The sequence below is a fragment of the Staurois parvus genome, unplaced genomic scaffold (genome assembly GCF_062004578.1).
Source record: "Staurois parvus isolate SC_StPar_1 unplaced genomic scaffold, SC_StPar_1.0 ptg001545l, whole genome shotgun sequence".
Taxonomy (NCBI): domain Eukaryota; kingdom Metazoa; phylum Chordata; class Amphibia; order Anura; family Ranidae; genus Staurois; species Staurois parvus.
In genome coordinates, this window is record NW_028319341.1 from 371789 (window position 1) to 391607 (window position 19819).

Below are 19819 nucleotides of genomic sequence, written 5' to 3' on the forward strand. Positions count from 1 at the left end.
ACATAGGATTAGACGGCCAAAAGGATTTCCGGCGGAAAGCCCAAGAGATGTGATAGTTCGATTTCATTATTAAGAGAAAGAATATAGAAAAGTTTGCATGACATTACTGAAATAAAATATGAGGAAACAAAGTTGCATATTTTTGCTGACATTGCTCCAGAGACACTGGCTAAAAGAAGATCTCTGAAACCGCTGCTGGAGCATATGAGAGAGAAAAAAGTTCGATATAACTGGGGATTTCCAGCATGCCTGATTGGATGGAAAGATGAGAAATTGGCAAGGCTGAGGTTCTCAGAAGATCTCAGTGACTTTTGTGAGAAATTAGATTTACAGAAAATGGACCTTGAAGGGTGGTCAGAAGGACTTAAAGAGAGTGGTGGGCAGGGGTAAGGAGAATGGCAGTGGGTATCCAAGAAGAAGTAGGGAGGAGTGGTTTGGGGGGGAAAGCTCGGAGAGAGAGGGTGTTTTTTTTCCCTCTCCCCCCAGCCCCCCAATCCTCCAACGGCCACACCATGGCTCCTTTGCCCTCGGTCCCTTCCTACCTGGTCGAGATGATGGGTGGGAGGGATGGAGGGGCTAGAGGAGCGTGGAGCTGGTGGGTGGCCAGGAGGTCAAATATGCTGTCAGACTCCAATCTGACTGATGATTCGAGCCAGGGATTGGAGTGGGCGTGCATGTTTTGAGTCTCACCCCACATTAGGAATTGCTAGTGGGAATAATCCACGACAGATTCCAGGGCAATATGTAGGCCATAAGGGTCTTAGGGGTAAGATAAGTAGAGGGAAGGGAGGGCTGGAAGTAGGGTTGTGGGTGGGTGAACAGAGGGGGGTGGGGAGGAAAATGGGGGGATGTTTTAGGAGGGGAAGGGAGAAAAAGGGAGAACATCTATATCTTAAAATGTCTATATCTGTCTTCCTTTGATGGGAAATTGGGTAGTGTAGTGAACTAACAGTAGAAATGAGCCTAATTAAATGTATGACATATAACGTGAAAGGGTTAAAATCTCCAACAAAAAGACACAAGATAATGAGGGAAATCCACCAACATTCCATAGATGAAGTGTTTCTTCAAGAGACACATAACTCAAGATACAAACGTCAAGTTATATTCAAAGCATTATCCAAGGTGTTATTATGCTGATTCTCCAATTAAAATGGCTAAAGGAGTAGCAATTGTGTTTTCAAAAAACATATGAGTCACCTGTCCCTTTTCCAGGCAGACCTGATCGGTCCATCCATAGACTTCTATGGACCAGCGGGTGTCAGCAGACAATAGTCCGCTGACACCTGCTGGCATCCGATCTAACCCTGTACACCTAAATAAAGACGGATGGGGATCCGTTCCCCATCCGTCCAGTGCATCGGATCAGATGACAATCGGATAGAAACGGACAGGCACTTCATTTCCATCCAACTGTCCCATTGAAATCAGTGGGTAGCAGCAACAGCAGCAGAGCGGACAGAGACCTGTCATCCGCCTGCTCAGCAGGGATTGGTGGAGAGATACCCTTCTGAGCAGGTGGATCCACCCTGTCTGAAAGGGGCCTTATACTGCTGTTTTGTATCTGACTAAAAAGATGTCAATTCTATACTATCCTGTTCTCATTAAAAAATTTAATCAGGTTCAAGGGAAAAAAATGGAAAACTGGCAGAAATTGCCTCCGAACCAGCTGTTTGAAATGAGTATATTTTGGGCCAAAATTCTGGCTCTATCACACAGATGGCTGAGATGTGGTTTTACCGCCTCACCCCCCCCCCCTTCCCCAGACACCTACAAGAATTCTAATATTACAGCCTGACGGGGTTGTTTACATGCCACGACCACAGCAATTTTAACTTGAGCTGCATGTCTGACAGGCGGCAATATACCTATTGAGATCAATGGGGCCACACCACAACTGTGAGCCAATGGTACTCCATTGTGAAATTGCCATTAGGCCATTTAAAAAAAAAAAGTAAACAAAAAAAAAGGAGTCAAGAAGCAGCAGTAGCACCTCCTGAACACCTGCTAGCCCTTACTTTGCTTTCCTCTGAAAGGCAGTCCACCGCAGATTGCTTTTCAGATTGTGGAAAGCTTTACTGCCTATCAAAGGAGTCCTTATTTTGTCAAATCCTCCTAACCCCCCCCCCCCCCCCCCACATAGTTTTCCACTAGAGTCAAACTGGTAAAACAAATCTGTATTTTCCATGAATAAACTGAGACTGCTCAGGGTTGTTTTCTACATTTTCTATTTTTTTTGTTATAAATCAGCTCAGCAGACAACTTGAAACTGATCTGACCAGTTTGCTACTTGACAGGAAGGGATCTAGAATGCCATATGACAAGCAGCCAAAATGCAGTAAAATACAATTTAAGTGACAGATTAAGATTATTATCTAACTATTTGCTTTTGGGTGAAGATATTAAAAAATAAAAATGCTTAACCAATTATTACACATTAAAACAAAAATCAAACTAATTACAATGTCCGCCCAACATCAACATTTAATATTATACTTGTAAAAGTTAAATAAGGGTCAAGTGATCTACCTATAAAATTGGGGAAAACTGGGAATATTTGCTTCCCTGGGCCGGAAGATGCTACCAATGGCAGTTTGATAACTGCATTTATAACCCAGTGAGTGTTTTGCAGCTAAATGCCCTGTCCATTTTGCAGTGAATGAACAGCAAACAGGGGGCAAATGTTCTGCGAATGTGCTGATCTGCTGGATCCTCTGTGGAATTAGGGTTTACCTTGTCAAAATCAATAAAAGCAAAGTGGCATAAACATTTTGTTTAACGCTCAGCTACTGTAAATGAGATTAACACAGGGGTGGACTGACAACTCATGGAGCAATAGGGGATCATGGGGCCCGTGTCCTCACCCACACTCAAACCACACCCAAAAAAGCCTATGAAAAAGGTACCAGGGGCATCTCATGGGGCCCCCTACTGATTCCGGGCCCTCGGGCAGTGCCCGAGTTTCCAAATGGTCAGTTCGCCCCTGGATTAACATTGAGGCTCCATGCACATGGGATGTTTTAATAACGCTGGTAAAATTAGCTGTGTAAAGTCACGTTAAAAACGTGAGTTTTTCAGTGTTTTTTTGTGTTTTTGTATTAGTGTTTAGCGACATTTATCCACTTTTTTTGCGTTGCGGTTGTTGGCTTTTTTTAGAGTTTTTTGTTTAACCAAACAAAAATTTATTTTAGGTAAATGAAATGCAGCGCTACAAAGGATAACTAGATGAATAAATAAATAATAAATGAAACAAAGTTCGTTCACAATAATTCATTCACTCGATGGCCTCTAGTGAATGACACCACTGGAAATATCCACAACAGCACGTATGTCTAAAAGCTTGTGACAGGAAACAAATGGCAGAAGTGCGCACTCACCGACTGCTGGATCCAGAGGTCTCCTTTAGGGATGTGTGAATACAGCTTTGATGCAGGGCTCCCTCCTCTGGATACTGGATGTACTGTGGGTATAATAGCTCCTCCATTAGGAGCCAAGAAAAGGGGGGGGTGCCAATAGTGTAGTAACTTCAGGTATTTATTGAGCAAACATGGTAAAAACACAGGGTGCGGGTACAGATACAAAGTGCCAAAATAATAGAGCAAAGTACTGCAGCACTGACCCTTAAGCAAGATGGCCGCCGGGCCTCCTTGTGGTCCTGGCGGCGATGACATCACACGCTGTTAGCTCCTCCTGAGACCTTTTTGTGCTAAGGGGAGGCTAACAGCCGTGTGACTGACGTCTGGTGCTTATATAGCAAAATGGTGCATGCGCATTACGCCGCCGCCATTTTCATGAAGAATTTGGGACTGCGCATGCAGTACTCTGCTCTATTATTTTGGCACACATCCCTAAAGGAGACCTCTGGATCCAGCAGAGTAATACTTCATCCAAGCTTGATGACCATTCTTCTGAGGGAAACCCACCATACACCTACTGTTTACACTCCATTTGGCGGTTACATTTATGCACATTTCCTATGCGCAGTCGGTGAGTGCGCACTTCTGCCATTTGTTTCCTGTCACAAGCTTTTAGACATACGTGCTGTTGTGGATATTTCCAGTGGTGTCATTCACTAGAGGCCATCGAGTGAACTAATTATTCTGAATGAACTTTGTTTCATTTATTATTTATTTATTCATCTATTTATCCTTTGTTAGCGCTGCACTTCATTTACCGATTGTTACTTTAAGGTTACTGTGATTTCCTTTTAGTGTTCTAGCTGCTATTTTTCTAGAGCGCTCGCTATTATTACTATACAAAAAATTTTTTTAGTCCTCATGCACACTGGACACTTTTTACAGTGGCTGTTTTTGGCTTTTGACATTTTTTTCTACAGCCAGTAAACCCCCCAGCATGTTATCCCATTTGTCCATGCACACATAGACTGTAATCAACGTTTTTCGGTAGGGGCGTTTTTTGGCTGAAAAAAAACCCAGGACTAGTGGGTTTTTAGAGGAGTTTTTTAGCTGTAAGCCCCCAGTCACATCGGGTGCAATTTGGCATGCCATGTATATCATGCGACTTGCAAATCGTATGCCAAGCCGCACCCTATTGTTCACTATTAGAGCGGCCATATTCCAACTTGGTCGGAGCCGCACTGATTTCAAAAGTAGTATATGCACTACTTTTGGTGCGATTTGCACAGACATCTATATCCGATTTCTTGCAAATCGCACCTGAAATCGACAGGTCCTCTGACTTTGAAATCGTCTGACTTCACTGTAAGTCACACGATATCAAAGTCGGGCTTGATGTGAAAGGAGGAAAAACGCTCTAATGATAAAAAACACAGCAAAACGTGGTAAATCATGACAAATTATGGCAAACCAGCATTTTTGGACTTTTTTTGATCCAAAAAAAATTTTTCTAGGTAAAAAAACTCTAAAAAACGCAAACGCGAAAAAATGTGGCAAAACGCTAACACAAAACCGCTAAAAAATGTTGAAAAACTTACGTTTTTAACATGACTTTACACAGCTAAAGTTACGCGCTTTCTTAAAACGCCCAGTGTGCATGGAGCCTTACCATGTTTTACATGTTTTATTTTTCAGCGTTAGAGCGTTTTTATGGCTAAAAAACTCCTCTGGAAACCCACTAGTTCTGGGTTTTTTCCAGCCAAAAAACGTTGATTACAGTCTATGTGTGCATGGACACATAGTATAACATGCTGGGGGTTTACTAGCTGTAGAAAAAAACATCAAAAGCCAAAAACAGCAGCTGCAAAAATGTCAAGTGTGCATGAGGACTGAGTAATACAGAAATATCAGTAATTTCACCAAACTTGTTATGGGCCCAAAGTTAGATCATCCATCTACATGGCAACCTTAGCAGATGCCTAAGATATTCCAGAGGCCCAGCTTAAAGCCCAGCTCTGGGAAATCTGAACTGTCAGCCACATATTTGGTTCCTAGTTGCAGTGTTGTCCCACTGATCTCAATGGACGAGTTTTACAAGCCATGTTGTCTGTCAAATTCTGCAGCCAGAGTTGAAAATGCAGCGGCCGCGAAGTAAAGCATTGTGACCACAACATGTGTACAGCCTGACCGTAATGTTAGAATTCCAAGAGATGGTAAAACCGCAGCTCTACTACCTGTTTTACCACCCTACTCCAGTGTGAAAAGGCTCTAAAAGCACTTCTACTTACCCAATTAATGTAGGATGCTGTGTAAATCTAGTTTTTGGCTTTTTCTGTAAGCAAGGAAGCAGTAATCACTTGTTCAGTTCTGCTCAGGGTTTCACAGGCCGAGAGTTTGATTGTTTCGCCCTGTCTCTGGAATATGTTTCTAGAGATTTTGGTGGAAAATTCAAATAACTGGTCCAAATATTTATCATGTCCTGACCAATCCCTGGGGAGGTGTGCCCAGAAGGTGGTCTGGGAGGTAGAAAATAGGAGCCCAGAAGAGACTGTTCTTTTCCCTGTCAGGGAAGGTTTGGGAATAATATGGAGCCGAGTGCAGGATTTCTCTACAAGTAGATCGAGTCTGGAGAGGGAGATTCTCACCCACTGGACCATGTCCAAAGGAAGCTGGACGGAGGCAGCTGTCCTTGGGACTTGTGAGTAAAGACCTTAACTGACCCCCTTTTGACTGTACACCCTAAAACTGCACTGATTTACCTATAGCTGTGCAGCCATGCAGTGTAGCCAGATGCCTAAGAAAATTGTCTCATGGTCTTCAGCTGTAAGGCCTTGGACTGTCCCCAAACCCACAAGGAGATAAGTGTCTTCTGATCAATGTTACTGAGAATTTTGGAGTATCCCATGCTCCAACCCCTCTCCTGTTACAAGTTCTACAAGCAATAAATTACAAAAAGACAACCCCTAGACTCAGTGGTATATTTAGGTTTTGTGCTGCCCTAGGCAACACAAAAATCGGACCTCCCCAGCAGAGAAAGCCTAACATTGACCAACAACACCTCTTCCCCCCCACCCGAGAGAGCCTTCCACTAACACACATCCCACCCCCCAGAGAGAAAGTCACTCACTTTCACATCTCTGGATATCCCTGGGAACGAGAGTCGAGCTCTGTATACACCCCATCAAGTAGTCCACAGCTTCTCTTGACTCCTACCTTGTCCCCATGCTGCAAATGTCCCTTCTTCCAGGAGGCGTTGCTGCCTCCTCTGAAAAATGCTGCCCTAGGCAAATGCCTTGTTTGCCTTGTGGTAAATACACCCCTGCCTAGACTGCTTATTGGAGACAAAGTGAATGGACTTTTGCTTGGGTGACTGGAATCCTCTATATGGTTTGGGAAACAAGGAACTAATATCAGCGGCCCCTGAGGAGCTAGCACTACACAAGGAGGGATGGACTTGTAGACAGTTGGGGGTTTATTTACTAAACCTGGAGAGTGCAAAGTCAGGCTCACTTCTGCATAGAAACCAATCAGCTTCCAGGTTTCATTGCCAAAGCTTAATTGAACAAGCTGAGGTTAGAAGCTGATTGGTTTCTATGCAAAAGTGAGCCTGACTTTGCACTCTCCAGGTTTAGTAAATAAACCCCTTGGTGTCTGATGAGGGCAGCCATGCCAGTACAGATAGTGAAAATGGGGCAGTGCCTATGTGCTTATTGAAATCCTTATTAATGTCAAGGGATATAAGGAGCAATATCCTACTAACTTACTTAGGGCCCTTTTTTCTCCTAATCCATCTCTGTAAGGCCACAGATTTGAAAGTTGCTGTAACTTGTATTTCCTCTAAACTATAATGTTCTCACAAAGCCCTGCAGATGATTTCAAGGTCACAGACAATTTCAGTCCAGTGATGCAAGCTGTCATGGCTCAATTCCTGAAAATGTTGCTAAGAATGAATCTATAAAGCTTCTCCTTTTGGGGACTTGGCAATAGCAACCTCCGAAGCTCAATGAGAGCTTTAAAGTGTTACTAAACCCAGGACCCTGCATTCACTATATCTGATCTACCACACTACACAGAACATGAAAATTCAATTATTTTAGTAAATATAAACTGCTAAATACCTTTTTCTCATCAGCAGTTAGAGCAGTCTTGTCACTTCTATCAGTGTCAGGCTGAGCACTGAATAAAGCTTGTAGGAGGAGTTTTCATTCTCCTCTCACTATGTGATTTCATAACCCCCAACCCTCTGTCTGGACAGTGCTGATTGGCCCTGTGCTGATCACATGAACCCTCCCAAGAAAAAGAAACTCTCTAGCAGTACACACAAAACTTAGCATGAGCAGAGTGTCCCCGAGCTTGTGTTCTATCAGGAGATGTAATGGGGAACATTGTAGAAGGGGAGGATCAGAGAAGACAGGATCAAACATCTTTTTTACACAATGCAGAGGATTAACCCCTTAAGTTCCACAGTGAGTATAACAAGCATGCTGTACTGTATATACAGACTAATTTTACTGTTGTGGGTTTAGTAACACTTTAAGAAAACTTGTCAAGTGTGAAACATGGAGGCTGACATTGCTGAGCTCTTTTTAGAACATGGTATTTGATTGGTTTGTATACTGACCCCCTGGGTTGACAAAGAACAAAGAGGCAGACGAGAAAAATCAAAAGTTCATCATCTGTATGCTTGTTCCAGGTCAGTGGTTAAATAGGTGTCAACATGATAGAACAACTGTATTTCATACATGGCAGGTTTTCTTTTCAGTTTGATAAGTAAAGATTGTCATGATTTGTGCCTTTTTAACTTATTGTGGAAAGGTTTGATTAGCAAATCTAGTGAGAAGCTATGTTTTTGTCAATGCTTACAGATATTTTTAAGGTTTATACAACACAATGTGAATGAATTCACCTGATTCTTTCACTATTGGAAATCAGTAAGTGTTTAAGTCTTCCCCTTCAGTGCCTGCTGATTAGATACTGCTTTCAGTCATTGTGCCGCTATGTGAATGACTCAGGTCCAGGGGCGGACTGACAACTCATGGGGCCCCCGGGCAATAGGGGATCATGGGGCCCCTGTGTCCTTGCCCAAACTTATAAAAGCCTATGAAAAAGGTACCAGGGCATCTCATGGGGCCCTCTACTGACCCCGGGCCCTCGGGCAGTGCCCGAGTTTCCAAATGGTCAGTCCGCCCCTGCTCAGGCCCCTTTCACATGGGTGATCTGATAAGGTTTGCCTATTCGTTTTTAGGATGGATCTGATCAGAAGGTCCATTCATTCCTATGGACAGGTAGGTGTAAGCTGACTTGTGACCATTTACAGTACATCTGCCTACCTCCGTACCCGATTGGGTCCACTAAAACAAAATGGAAGGGGATCCGTCCTCTTCCATTTAGGCAGATTGGATTGAAAGGTAGTCAGGTGTAAACGGACAGCAAAGTCTGTATACACCCAGTGACACATGCAGCAGAGTGGGCTCTTTCCATGTCTTCTCTGCAGAAGCTGAGCAAACACAGACCTGTCATCCGGCTGCACTGCTCTGAGCTCTGTAAGCTGATCCCTTGCTGAATGGAATGAATCTGCCCCATGTGAAAGGAGTTGTATTCAAGGCTGACATGTAAACATCAATAGTATGTAATTAGTGGATCAGACACCACTGGATATACAGGTGAAACTTGAAAAATTAGAATATCGTGCAAAAGTTCATTTATTTCAGTAATGCAACTTAAAAGGTGAAAATGTATATATGAGATATACTCATTACATACAAAGCAAGATAATTCAAGCTGTGATTTGTCATAATTGTGATGATTATGGCTTACAGCTCATGAAAACCCCAAATCCACAATCTCAGAAAATTAGAATATTACATGCAATCAATAAAAAAAGAATTGTACATAGAACAATATCGGACCTCTGAATTGTATAAGTATGCATATGTACTCAGTACTTTTTTACATGTCTCCAGAGTTTGTAAAAAAGTGTACACATAACAGATCTGAATGCATAATATTTTGTGTCTGTGTATGAACCCTTACAAAGTAACAATATGAGACTGCAAGGGAGTGTCTTGCCTAGCTAAACTCTCTGATTAGAGAACACAATGTAAATGGTGTGGCATAGACATTATTTTAAAGCTGGATGTACATACAAAAATTTATCAAATATATTCCTCAATAGCCACAAAATCCACCAAATGCCTTTACAAACCCAGATAATACTTTGTAAAAGTAATAGTGACATCATCGCGGTCTTGTACATAGCTTGTGCAGACAGCAGAGCTGTGGGAGGAGCCTATCAGGCTCCTCTCACCAAAGGCTACCTGCATAAAATACAGGAGGAGGCGAAGACAAGACCAGTCACCCTGCACAGGAAGAGAAAGCAGCAGTGGCTGGTCTTTATTGCAGGAAGCTCCTGAACAGAGGCAACTTTTCACATTGGATTACTGCACAGATCTGGAAGAAATACACAAAGCACACCAAGTAACAAAACAAGCACCTTTTGTATTAAGACAATATTTGCTTATGATATTATATAGACCAGTGGTCTCCAAACTGCGGCCCTTTGCTTGCTTTTATCCAGCCCTTGGGGCATTATTCCATTTCACTAACACCAACAATTGGAATTGGACCTGTGTCCCCCCCATTGACAACAAAAACAGGGCACAATTCCTCCCAAAGACATCAACAATGGGGCACAATTCCTTCCAATGACGCCAACGATGGGGCACAATTCCTTCCAATGACTCTTAACAGTGGGGCAAAATTCCTACCAATGACACCAATGTTGGGGCAAAATTCCTCTCAATGACATCAACAATGGGGCAAAATTCCTTCCAATGACACCAATGATGGGGCCCAATTCCTCCCAATGACACCAACTATGGGGCAAAATTCCTCCCAATGACATCAATGATGGAGCAAAATTCCTCTCAATGACAGCAATGATGGGGCACAATTTATCCCAATGATCAGGGAAAGTTCCTCTCAATGACACCAACGATGGGGCACAATTGCTCCCAATGACTCCAACAATGGGGCACAGTTCATTTCAATGACAGCAATAATGGGGCACAATTTCTTTTAATGACACCGATGAGAGGGCACAATTTCTCTCAATGACACCAAGGATGGGACACAATTCCTCCTACTGACACCAACATTCAGGTATATGTCATTTGACTGACACCAATGAAGGGGCAAAATTCCTCTTAATGACACAAAGGATGGGGCAGTATTCCTACCACTCACACCAATGAAGGGGCATTGTTTAGTCCCACTGACACCAAGACAATTTCTACTCTCACTGGCTTCAGTCCAGCCCTCCTGCAGTCTTAAGGACAATATACTGGCCCCTTGTTTGGAAAGTTTGGAGACCCCTGACATAGACTATATTTGCACAGAGGTCAGAAGAACTTGAGTGTCCATATTGTAGAAGGTTGAGGCCTCATTCAAATGGGTGTAGTTAAGTGCTCACTCATGTGAAGGCCGTACTTTTCTTGCATGACATGCACAGGTGTTCCATACATCCATGTGTAGGCAGTCCCATTCATGTCAGTTTGAACACAGGATGATTTTGGGCATCACATTAAATATATATAATTGGTTATCAGGTTAAGCGTTTGATCAGTGATCAGAAAATTTGACCAATAGGTCAATAGAAAAAAGATTTTAGTAATTCTTTAACCCCACTGGAAAGTTTAACACTCCATTGTTGGGAATGCAAGTGAAAAATGTGGGGCAGAGATGTTTTTAAATTTATGTAGCTTGTATTTTTTAAAGAGCAAAAACAAAATGCCATAGGATGTAATTTTCCATGGTGCAATAACATGTAGAATTGAGTAAGAGCCTTGTGACAAGGGACCTTGTGAAATCTGGTGGGTGCCCTTACTGAATGTTCTTGGGTTTGTGTAGCTGTGGCCTAACCTTCCTCTACTGTACCATTAGGTACAGCAGCTACTGCATGAGTCTGCTATAATGAAAGCAAAAACAGGGGTAGACTTAGCTGGGGGAAGCAGGGCAGATGACCCTTGGGTACTAAAAAAAGTGTTATGTAGGTGGCCCTGAGTGGAGTCACCATGCAGACATTAACTAGAGTAGGGCCCCCAGTCAATGACACATGATTGGTATTATATAGACCGTATGTTACCTAATGGTGAAAGCCACCAAGGAATATTTCTGGAAGAAATGTAGCACACCCCCTAAAGAGCTGCTAGTAGATTGAGTCCTATTTCCCCCTTTAGAGCACACACAGCCAGGCACACGACACAGGGCTAAGAAGCAAGGGATACCCCGGAACTGTAAAACTGTCCATCTTGAGGATTGCTTAACTTCTGGTTGCTCTACACAACTCCTGGTGGTTTTGAGCAACCTCTGGCTGTACTGCACGACACCTGGCTGTATTGCACAACTGCTGGCTGCACTTTAACACATTAATGTCCCACAGGATCTCTAAGCTGTCTGTTACCTGTACTTCTCCCAGAGTCTCAAAGCACCACACTTTCACACTTGCAGCATTGGGTTCTTGTGCTCACTCAGCCACAGGATCATCGGTTGCCTCCTGCCGATGTCCACCAGGGTCTTCCTAGTGAGGGAGATGTAGTCTCTCACCTCCTCTGGACAACTTGGGCTCTCTCCCACAGCTTCTTAACGACTTTATCTCGTGAGTGGCAAATAGGGCCCCCAGCTAAGCCCAGCTGGGACCTTGATTTCTTCAGGCTGGCTTCCTTCCAGACTTCTGTGCAAGAGGTAGAGCCCCTCATTGGGGGTCTCCTCCTGCAGAACTGGACCCAAGAACAATCTCCCCTTGCTGCTCAGACCTCAGACTATTTAGGGTCTCTCTCTCCACTTTCTGGGCACACCTACCCAGGGATTGGGGTTCCAGAAATATTCAGGCTGAAGACTCTGTCCTTCCTTCCACTATATTCTAGAAATGTCTGGAAGATGGGGGAAGTAGCAGAGCAGCAGCCTGTGAAACGCTGACCAGCTCTAAGCAATTATTCCCCACTCCACTGTTTACAGAGGAGCCATCTAAAGTTACGTAGCAGCCTACTCTAACTAGGAGGGTGCTACAGAAACATCAGTGTGCAGCTTCAATATACAGTAATGAAGAACCCCTTATGACCTCTGATGAAACGCGTCAAGAGGAGCTGGCGTGTATGTTACCACGCATGCACGCTGGACGGCAGCCATTTGCAAATGGGCATGTGCAGGAGATCTCAGTATACAGTGCTGTTTTTAGCCATATGATCTTGTAAGTGTATTTTTAATAAACCACATTTTTAACCTTCGGTATTTACACTATGGAGAATGTGTTTGTTCCTTTCATGGATTTACTGTGAATTTATGACTGGAACTGGAGAGCAAGGGGGGCACTTATTGTTATATGCCTGGATGTTTGCAGCAGCCAGAAGGATCTTCAATACAAAGCTGTTCTTGACCACTCTATAATTTGATGGTCAAGATAATCTAGTAAGCTCCTATTAAGCACTGTGTGGGTGATGTACCTGCATGAATACAAGGTGACATCATGTATTGTTGAAATTTAAGAACATTATTATAGCTTGCTCCTTTGTATATTCATGTGGAATTGTGACTGTGTTTCTTTATATGAACTTTCAGCACGTTTTTTTTCCATTTATGATTTTATGCAGTATATTTACTTTGAATAGGTAAAATCTGTAATTGCACTTGAATGGCAAATCCTCTTTATATGATATTTATACTTTTTTGTTATAAGCATGTGACGTATTTTTATGATCTTGTTTAATAGTGTTTTTTTTGTACATTTCTCTTGTATTTGAAGTGCTGTACTGTTTTGCAATAAGTTTTTGATATTTGGTGTCGTGATATTGTTCTAGCTGCTCTACCGTGTTTTTTTCTCACAACTAGCGCATATTTCTCTTTTTCATTACACAATGCTTGTTAAAAGCCAATGGACATACAGTGAGGAACAGGAGTATTTGAACACCCTGCGATTTTGCACGTTCTCCCACTTAGAAATCATGGAGGAGTCTGAAATTCAATTCACATTGTAGGTGCATTCCCACTCTGAGAGACAGAATTAAAAAAAAAAACAAATTCAGGAAATCACATTGTATGATTTTTAAAGAACTTATTTGTCTTGTACTGCTGAACATAAGTATTTGAACACCTGAGAAAATCCGTGTTAATATTTGGTACAGAAGCCTTTGTTTGCAATTACAGAGGTCAAACGTTTCCTGTAGTTCTTGACCAGGTTTGCACACACTGCAACAGGGATTTTGGCCCACTCCTCCACACAGATCTACTCTAGATCTGTCAGGTTTCGGGGCTGTCGCTGAGCAACACGGAGTTTCAGCTCCCTCCAAAGATGTTCTATTGGATTTAGGTTTGGAGACTGGCTAGGCCACTCCAGAACCTTGATATGCTTCTTACGGAGCCACTCCTTGGTTATCCTGGCTGTGTGCTTCGGGTCGTTGTCATGTTGGAAGACCCAGCCACGACCCATCTTCAATGCTCTGACTGAGGGAAGGAGGTTGTTGCTCAAAATCTCACAATAAATGGCCCGATTCATCCTCTCCTTAATACAGTGCAGTCGTCCTGTCCCCTCCACAGAAAAGCACCCCCAAAGCATGATGTTTCCACCCCCATGCTTCACAGTAGGGATGGTGTTCTTGGGATGCAACTCATCCTTCTTTTTCCTCCAAACACGATGAGTGAAGTTTAGACCAAAAAGTTCTACTTTGGTCTCATCTGACCAAATGACTTTCTCCCATGCCTCCTCTGGATCATCCAGATGGTCACTGGCAAACTTCAGAAGGGCCTGGACATGTGATGACTTGAGCAGGGGAACCTTCCATGCAATGCATGATTTGAAACCATGACGGCGTAGTGTTCTACCGACAGTGACCTTTGAAACTGTGGTCCCAGCTCTCTTCATGTCATTGACCAGATCCTCCCTTGTAGTTCTGGGCTGATTCCTCACCTTTCTTATCAGTGATACCCCATGAGGTGAGACCTTGCATGGAGCCCCAGTCCGAGGGAGACTGACAGTCGTCTTTAGCCTCTTCCATTTTCTAACAATTGCTCCAACAGTTGATCTATTTTCACCAAGCTGCTTGGTAATTGCCTCCTAGCCCTTTCCGGCCTTGTGGAGGTCCACAATTATGTCTCTGGTGTCTTTTGACAGCTCTTTGGTCTTGCCCATGGTAGTAGTTGGCGTCTGACTGACTGTGGGGTGGACAGGTGTCTTTAAAGAGCTCAGACAGGTGCTACTATGTTAGATTAATGAGTGGAGTAGAGTTGGACTTTTTAAAGGCACAGTAACAGGTCTTTGAGAGCCAGAATTCTTGCTGTTTCTTAGGTGTTCAAATACTTATGTTCAGCAGTGCAAGACAAATAAATTCTTTAAAAATCATACAATGTGATTTTCTGAATTTTTTTTTTAATTCTGTCTCTCAGAGTGGGAATGCACCTACAATGTGAATTTCAGACCCCTCCATGATTTCTAAGTGGGAGAACTTGCAAAATCGCAGGGTGTTCAAATACTTTTGTTCCTCACTGTATGTCTCTTTCATTCTCAGCCAGTCATCTTCTTTCCTTGTGTTAATAGCCTCTTCTGAAAATTTCTACAGTACCTGTAATATTGCAATTTGGAATGATGATCTACTTCACAGTGTAAACACACCCAAAAGGCATATTGAAGGTGAACATTAGGTGGATGTTTTGTCAGCAATGTCAGTCACTGGTGTCTTAAAGCAGAGCTCCACTCAAAAGTGGAAGCTCCACTTATTTGCCTTCCCCCCCCCCCATTGCCATATTTGTCCCCTTTTAGGGGAGAGCAGATACCTGTTTTTGACAGGTACCCGCTCCCACTTCCGGCTCACTTCGCCATGTGAGCTGGAAGTTTGGCCCCCTCCTTCTTCCTATAGTCTCCTGAGAACCCTCACAGGTTCCAGAAGACTTCTGGACCAATCAGAATGTGCAGTGTGACTTGTGCATGCGCAGTGGGCACCCGGCTGTGACTGTCACAGCCTGGTGTCCACAGTTGTGATGCCAGCGTCTGGGAGAGAAGAGGCAGAGAAGGGACGGCATGAGTGAGCACATTCCCGGACCCTGTGTGTTTATCAAAAGGCAACAGCTACAGTTTTTGTAGTTTCTTACTTTTATTAAACACAAAACTAACTGGAACTCCGCTTTAAATGTGTTCAGTAGTGAAACCTCTCTGCCATAATTCCCAGTTCTGTGCTGTTTATGCGCTGAGTGCTCCCACACAGCTATGCATGTTCCAGTTCCTCCTGCTGCATTCTTTTGATATAAAATAAATAATAGATCTAATAAGGAGAACAGGACTCCTTATGACCTGAGCAAATATGCAGACCCAGGAACTCAAGTCTCAAAATCTCTCCAACAGAATTCAAGAGATATAAGAAGCTGCCAATTCATATAACACAAAAGTTTCTTTCAATTTTCTTCAGGGATGTAGATTCAGTAACATTACTTACCTCTAATGATCCTGCTGATTGCTCCTTAGTGTGGAAATGTTACCTGCAATGACGACAGGTCCTCTTCACAGTGCTGAACCTCCGGTGCTGCAGAGGTTAACTTCTTCTGCCTTTGCAGTACATTTACAAAATCCTGATGGGCACCCTTCTCTTACTGTCCTCTCCCCCATCCAGAAAAGTGTTGTATTGTTTTCACAGCATGCAGCACGATTTGTGAATCGAGGAGGTGAGGATGAATGACCGGATACTGTCCCCCATTCACAGAACATGTGGCATTCTGTAAAAAAAGGAAGGGGCAGGTGGCCAATAGGACTTCTTCAATATGCTGGATATATGTATATTTATAGCAGAGTGGCTAAATGGATAGCCCTTCCAGCTGGCAGTACAAGGGTCTTTGGTTCAAATCCCAACCACAGCACCCCAAAGACATGCTGGGAGCAGGGGTGGATTGACCATTTGGGCACTCAGGCACTGCCCGAGGGCCCAGGGTCAGTAGGGGGCCCCATGAGATGCCCCGGTACCTTTTTCATAGGCTTTTTTGGGTGTGGTTTGAGTGTGGGTGAGGACACAGGGGCCCCATGATCCCCTATTGCCTGGGGGCCCCATGAGTTGTCAGTCCGCCCCTGGCTGGTAGGTTAATTGGATACTGTCTAAATTGGCCTTAGTATGTGTATGTATGAATGTACCGTAAGTTAGAGACTTTAGATTGTATGCCCCTTGAGGGTTAGGGACTGATGTGAATGTACAATATACAGTGTGGCCCATATATATTTGGACACAGGACACATTTTAGTTCCTCCAATTTGGATGTACATACCCTCGGATTAAACCTGAGAGTGTGCACTTTCAGCCCATATACATCATATAACTATAGCTTGAATATGTTTTGGTAAATAGCTGAAAAAAACTAAAATGTGTCCTGTGTCCAAATATATATGGACCTAACTGTACATGTGAAAGCACTGCGTAAATTGACTGCACTATATAAGTACCAGTAATAAATACATACCTGTAATAATATAAGTAAGAGCTGAGGAAGTTAAAGTAACTCAAAACTGTGGTTTAAAAAATAAATTCAATTTAAAGCGGAGTTCTAGTCGCACTGTGAAAAAATGAAAGTCAGCAGCTACAAAAACTGTAGCTGCTGACTTTTAAAAAACAGCCACTTACCTGTCCCTCAGTCCAGTGGTGTCCTCCACGCAGTCATCTGGTGTTCCAGGCACTGGCATCTTCAGTGTGGGCACCCAGCTGTGGCAGCTTGCAGATTCACAGCCGGGTGCCCACTGCGCATGCGTGACTAGCGCTGCGCTTCCTAAATGGTCCCATAGTCTTCTGGGACCTGTCACGTGTCCCAAAAGACTACGGGGAGGGTAGGAGGAAACTTTCGCATCCAATCACCTAGGCGATCGCAGCAGAAGTAGGAGTGGGTACCTGTCAATTTCGGGTACCTGCTCCCCAAAGGTGCCAGTCCTTAATGGGGAGCAGGGGACCAGTTTTTAAAGCGGAACTTACTCTTTTGGGTGGAGCTCCGCTTTAAGTATACCTTTCTACCTCACAAATATCTATTGCTCTCATGCTCCTCCACATCTCCATATTTTTTTTTTTTTTGCTGCTGCTGCTGTGATCGGACTTCCTGTTAGAAGATGGCTACATTTGTTCTCTATGATCCCACTGTGTGTAGGAAAACTAGTGTCCCCATTGAAAGATTTCCCTCTATTTCTGTTCTGGTGACAACCAAAAATGTGGGATTTTCTTTTACTTTTATTTTGGATGTGAACAGTAAACAAGACAAATAGAGAGGGCGAATCTCCTTAACGGGGGGGGGGGGGGGCACAGGCAGCAATAAAAACCTGATAGCTGCTCTAATCCCTCTCCACTCTATCCACAGCTTTAAAAAGTTTGCCTTCAGTTACACTTTACCTAAACGTCAGCTTCTCCAGTATATTGAAAAATCAGTTTTGAGTGGTGTTAACCTTGAAAAAAAATGTCAGATTTCCCAAGACTAACTTATTCTAATAATAATTAAACACAAATGCATTGCATGTACACTCGAGTCGTCTAACCAGTCTACAGGTATGTTAACACCTATGGAGGAGGGAGCAGGGAGGGGGGACAGACAACTGCCTGGCTGCAGCAGTATCATGGAAAAATCAATAGCCATTTATACAAGCATCTAAAACTGGTCATTTGTGGAATGCTGCGAATACCTGTGGCAGCCAGTGACCTGTCATTATAGCCTTCTATCCGCTCAGAGCCTCAGCAAGAATCAGAAGATTCCTGCCGCTACGAGTCGCATCGGCCCTAATCGCCAGTTTGTTCGTAGCCTTAGATCACAGGAAAACAAAGCAGCAAGGAAAACAGAAAAGAGAGCAATGCTATATAGTACAGTTATAGCACAAACCCCCAAACACGTGTCACAGACATCTGAAATGACCATAACAGGAAACCGCTCACATCAACACAGAGTACAGAACACAAAACTGAAAATCCTAAAACATTCACAAAAGTAAAGCAACTATGAACAGATTGTTTTCAAAACTTGAACGATAAGATATGCAGTATTCCATATGCTGAAGGTTACATACAAGTAGTAAATGTAGTATAGAACAAGAAACCGCTTTTCCTCTAAAAACATCTGAAATGCAGATCACTCACCACAACAACAAGTCTAAGTTCCTTCTTCTCAGTAGACTGCCCCAGTAAAGGGAAGCATACATTCAGGAAAATAAAACAACTTAATAAAAAATATGATGAGCGTCTTGCAGCTGGAAGGGTGGAAGGCATTGTTATCCGTCTTGTAGAGGAAGTTCATCTAGCAACCTTTAGAAACAATGTACTGCATATGTATAAGTGGCGGGGTGGAGCAAAGCATTCTAATTCCAAATGAAAGTAAAAGTATATCCCTATAATGTTTAGACATGTCCTCTCTTGCAGAATGCTCTGCTGAAAGGATAAAGGAAAATATTGGTTTGAGGTTGGCTAATAATGTGTAACTTTATTATACAGGGTGTCCCTAAAGTCTGTGCACATAGGCAAAATGCAAAATATATTTCTCAGCAACATTTTATTTAATTGGAATAATCAACAACATCTTCAATGGGATTTCCACCATTTGTGTTGCAAAGTTCTATGCACTTTGCAAGATTCACATGAACCCAATGCAGTAACTGCACATTTCCGTCAGTTTGAGCACATACGTTCATAATGCGTTCCTTTAGGTGATTCATATCTGTGATTTTCATTGAGTATACCTTCTCCTTTAGCATACCCTAAAAAAGAAGTCAAGGGTTTAAGGTCTGGTGAGCTTATATAGTGATTATATATATATACAGTATATATATATATATATATATATATACACACACACACAGTATTGTCAAAAATATTGGGATGCCTACTTTTACACACACATGAACTTTAATGGCATCCCAGTCTTAGTCCGTAGGGGTCAATATTGAGTTGGCCCCGCCCTTTGCAGCTATAACAGCTTCAACTCTTCTGGGAAGCTCTTTGGGATCCAAAATTTGTTTATTTGCACTGTGTACTGATGTTGAATATTGCTTCTTGAGAACATTGAAGTCCCTCCCTGCTACTGAAGGAACTTACAGATGTTTGGCACAGTCATGCAATCACACTTGCAAATACCAGTTTGGCAAGAAGCCAAAAAAAACTAAAGCATCACACTTCTAGTAGCAAGATCTAGAGCCCATGTACATGTGTGGGCCTTTATAGGGTAGGACACTTTTTTTATGCAAAGGGACTCCTTTACTCTGCGCTATTGTAGAGAGAGCTTAAAAAAATGCTTCCATCAGAGACTTTTCGTTTTTTTTAAATATCTAATTTTTTAAATTCCTTGCCTGTAGATTCAGCAATGGGACTTGGGGTTATGACCTACGAGAAATGGTGTACCCAGGATTCAGGTCAGAGGAGGGTAATTTACACCATTTATGGTCTCCTATTTGATATGTCAGCCAATCCGTTTAT

The 19819-nt window shown here is 42.9% G+C and overlaps 1 protein-coding gene across 1 annotated transcript in view; it reads right to left on the minus strand.

Annotated features, from left to right (window-relative positions):
* The window catches only part of LOC149435315 (prostatic acid phosphatase-like), a 94008-nt gene extending 75376 nt beyond the window's left edge, over positions 1-18632 (minus strand). Inside the window, exon 1 of the mRNA XM_089662802.1 lies at positions 18491-18632. Within this exon, the coding sequence (XP_089518928.1) occupies positions 18491-18619 (129 nt within the window). The 5' untranslated portion in view covers positions 18620-18632. The remainder of the gene's footprint in view (positions 1-18490) is intronic.
* Between the last annotated feature and the right edge of the window lie 1187 nt (positions 18633-19819).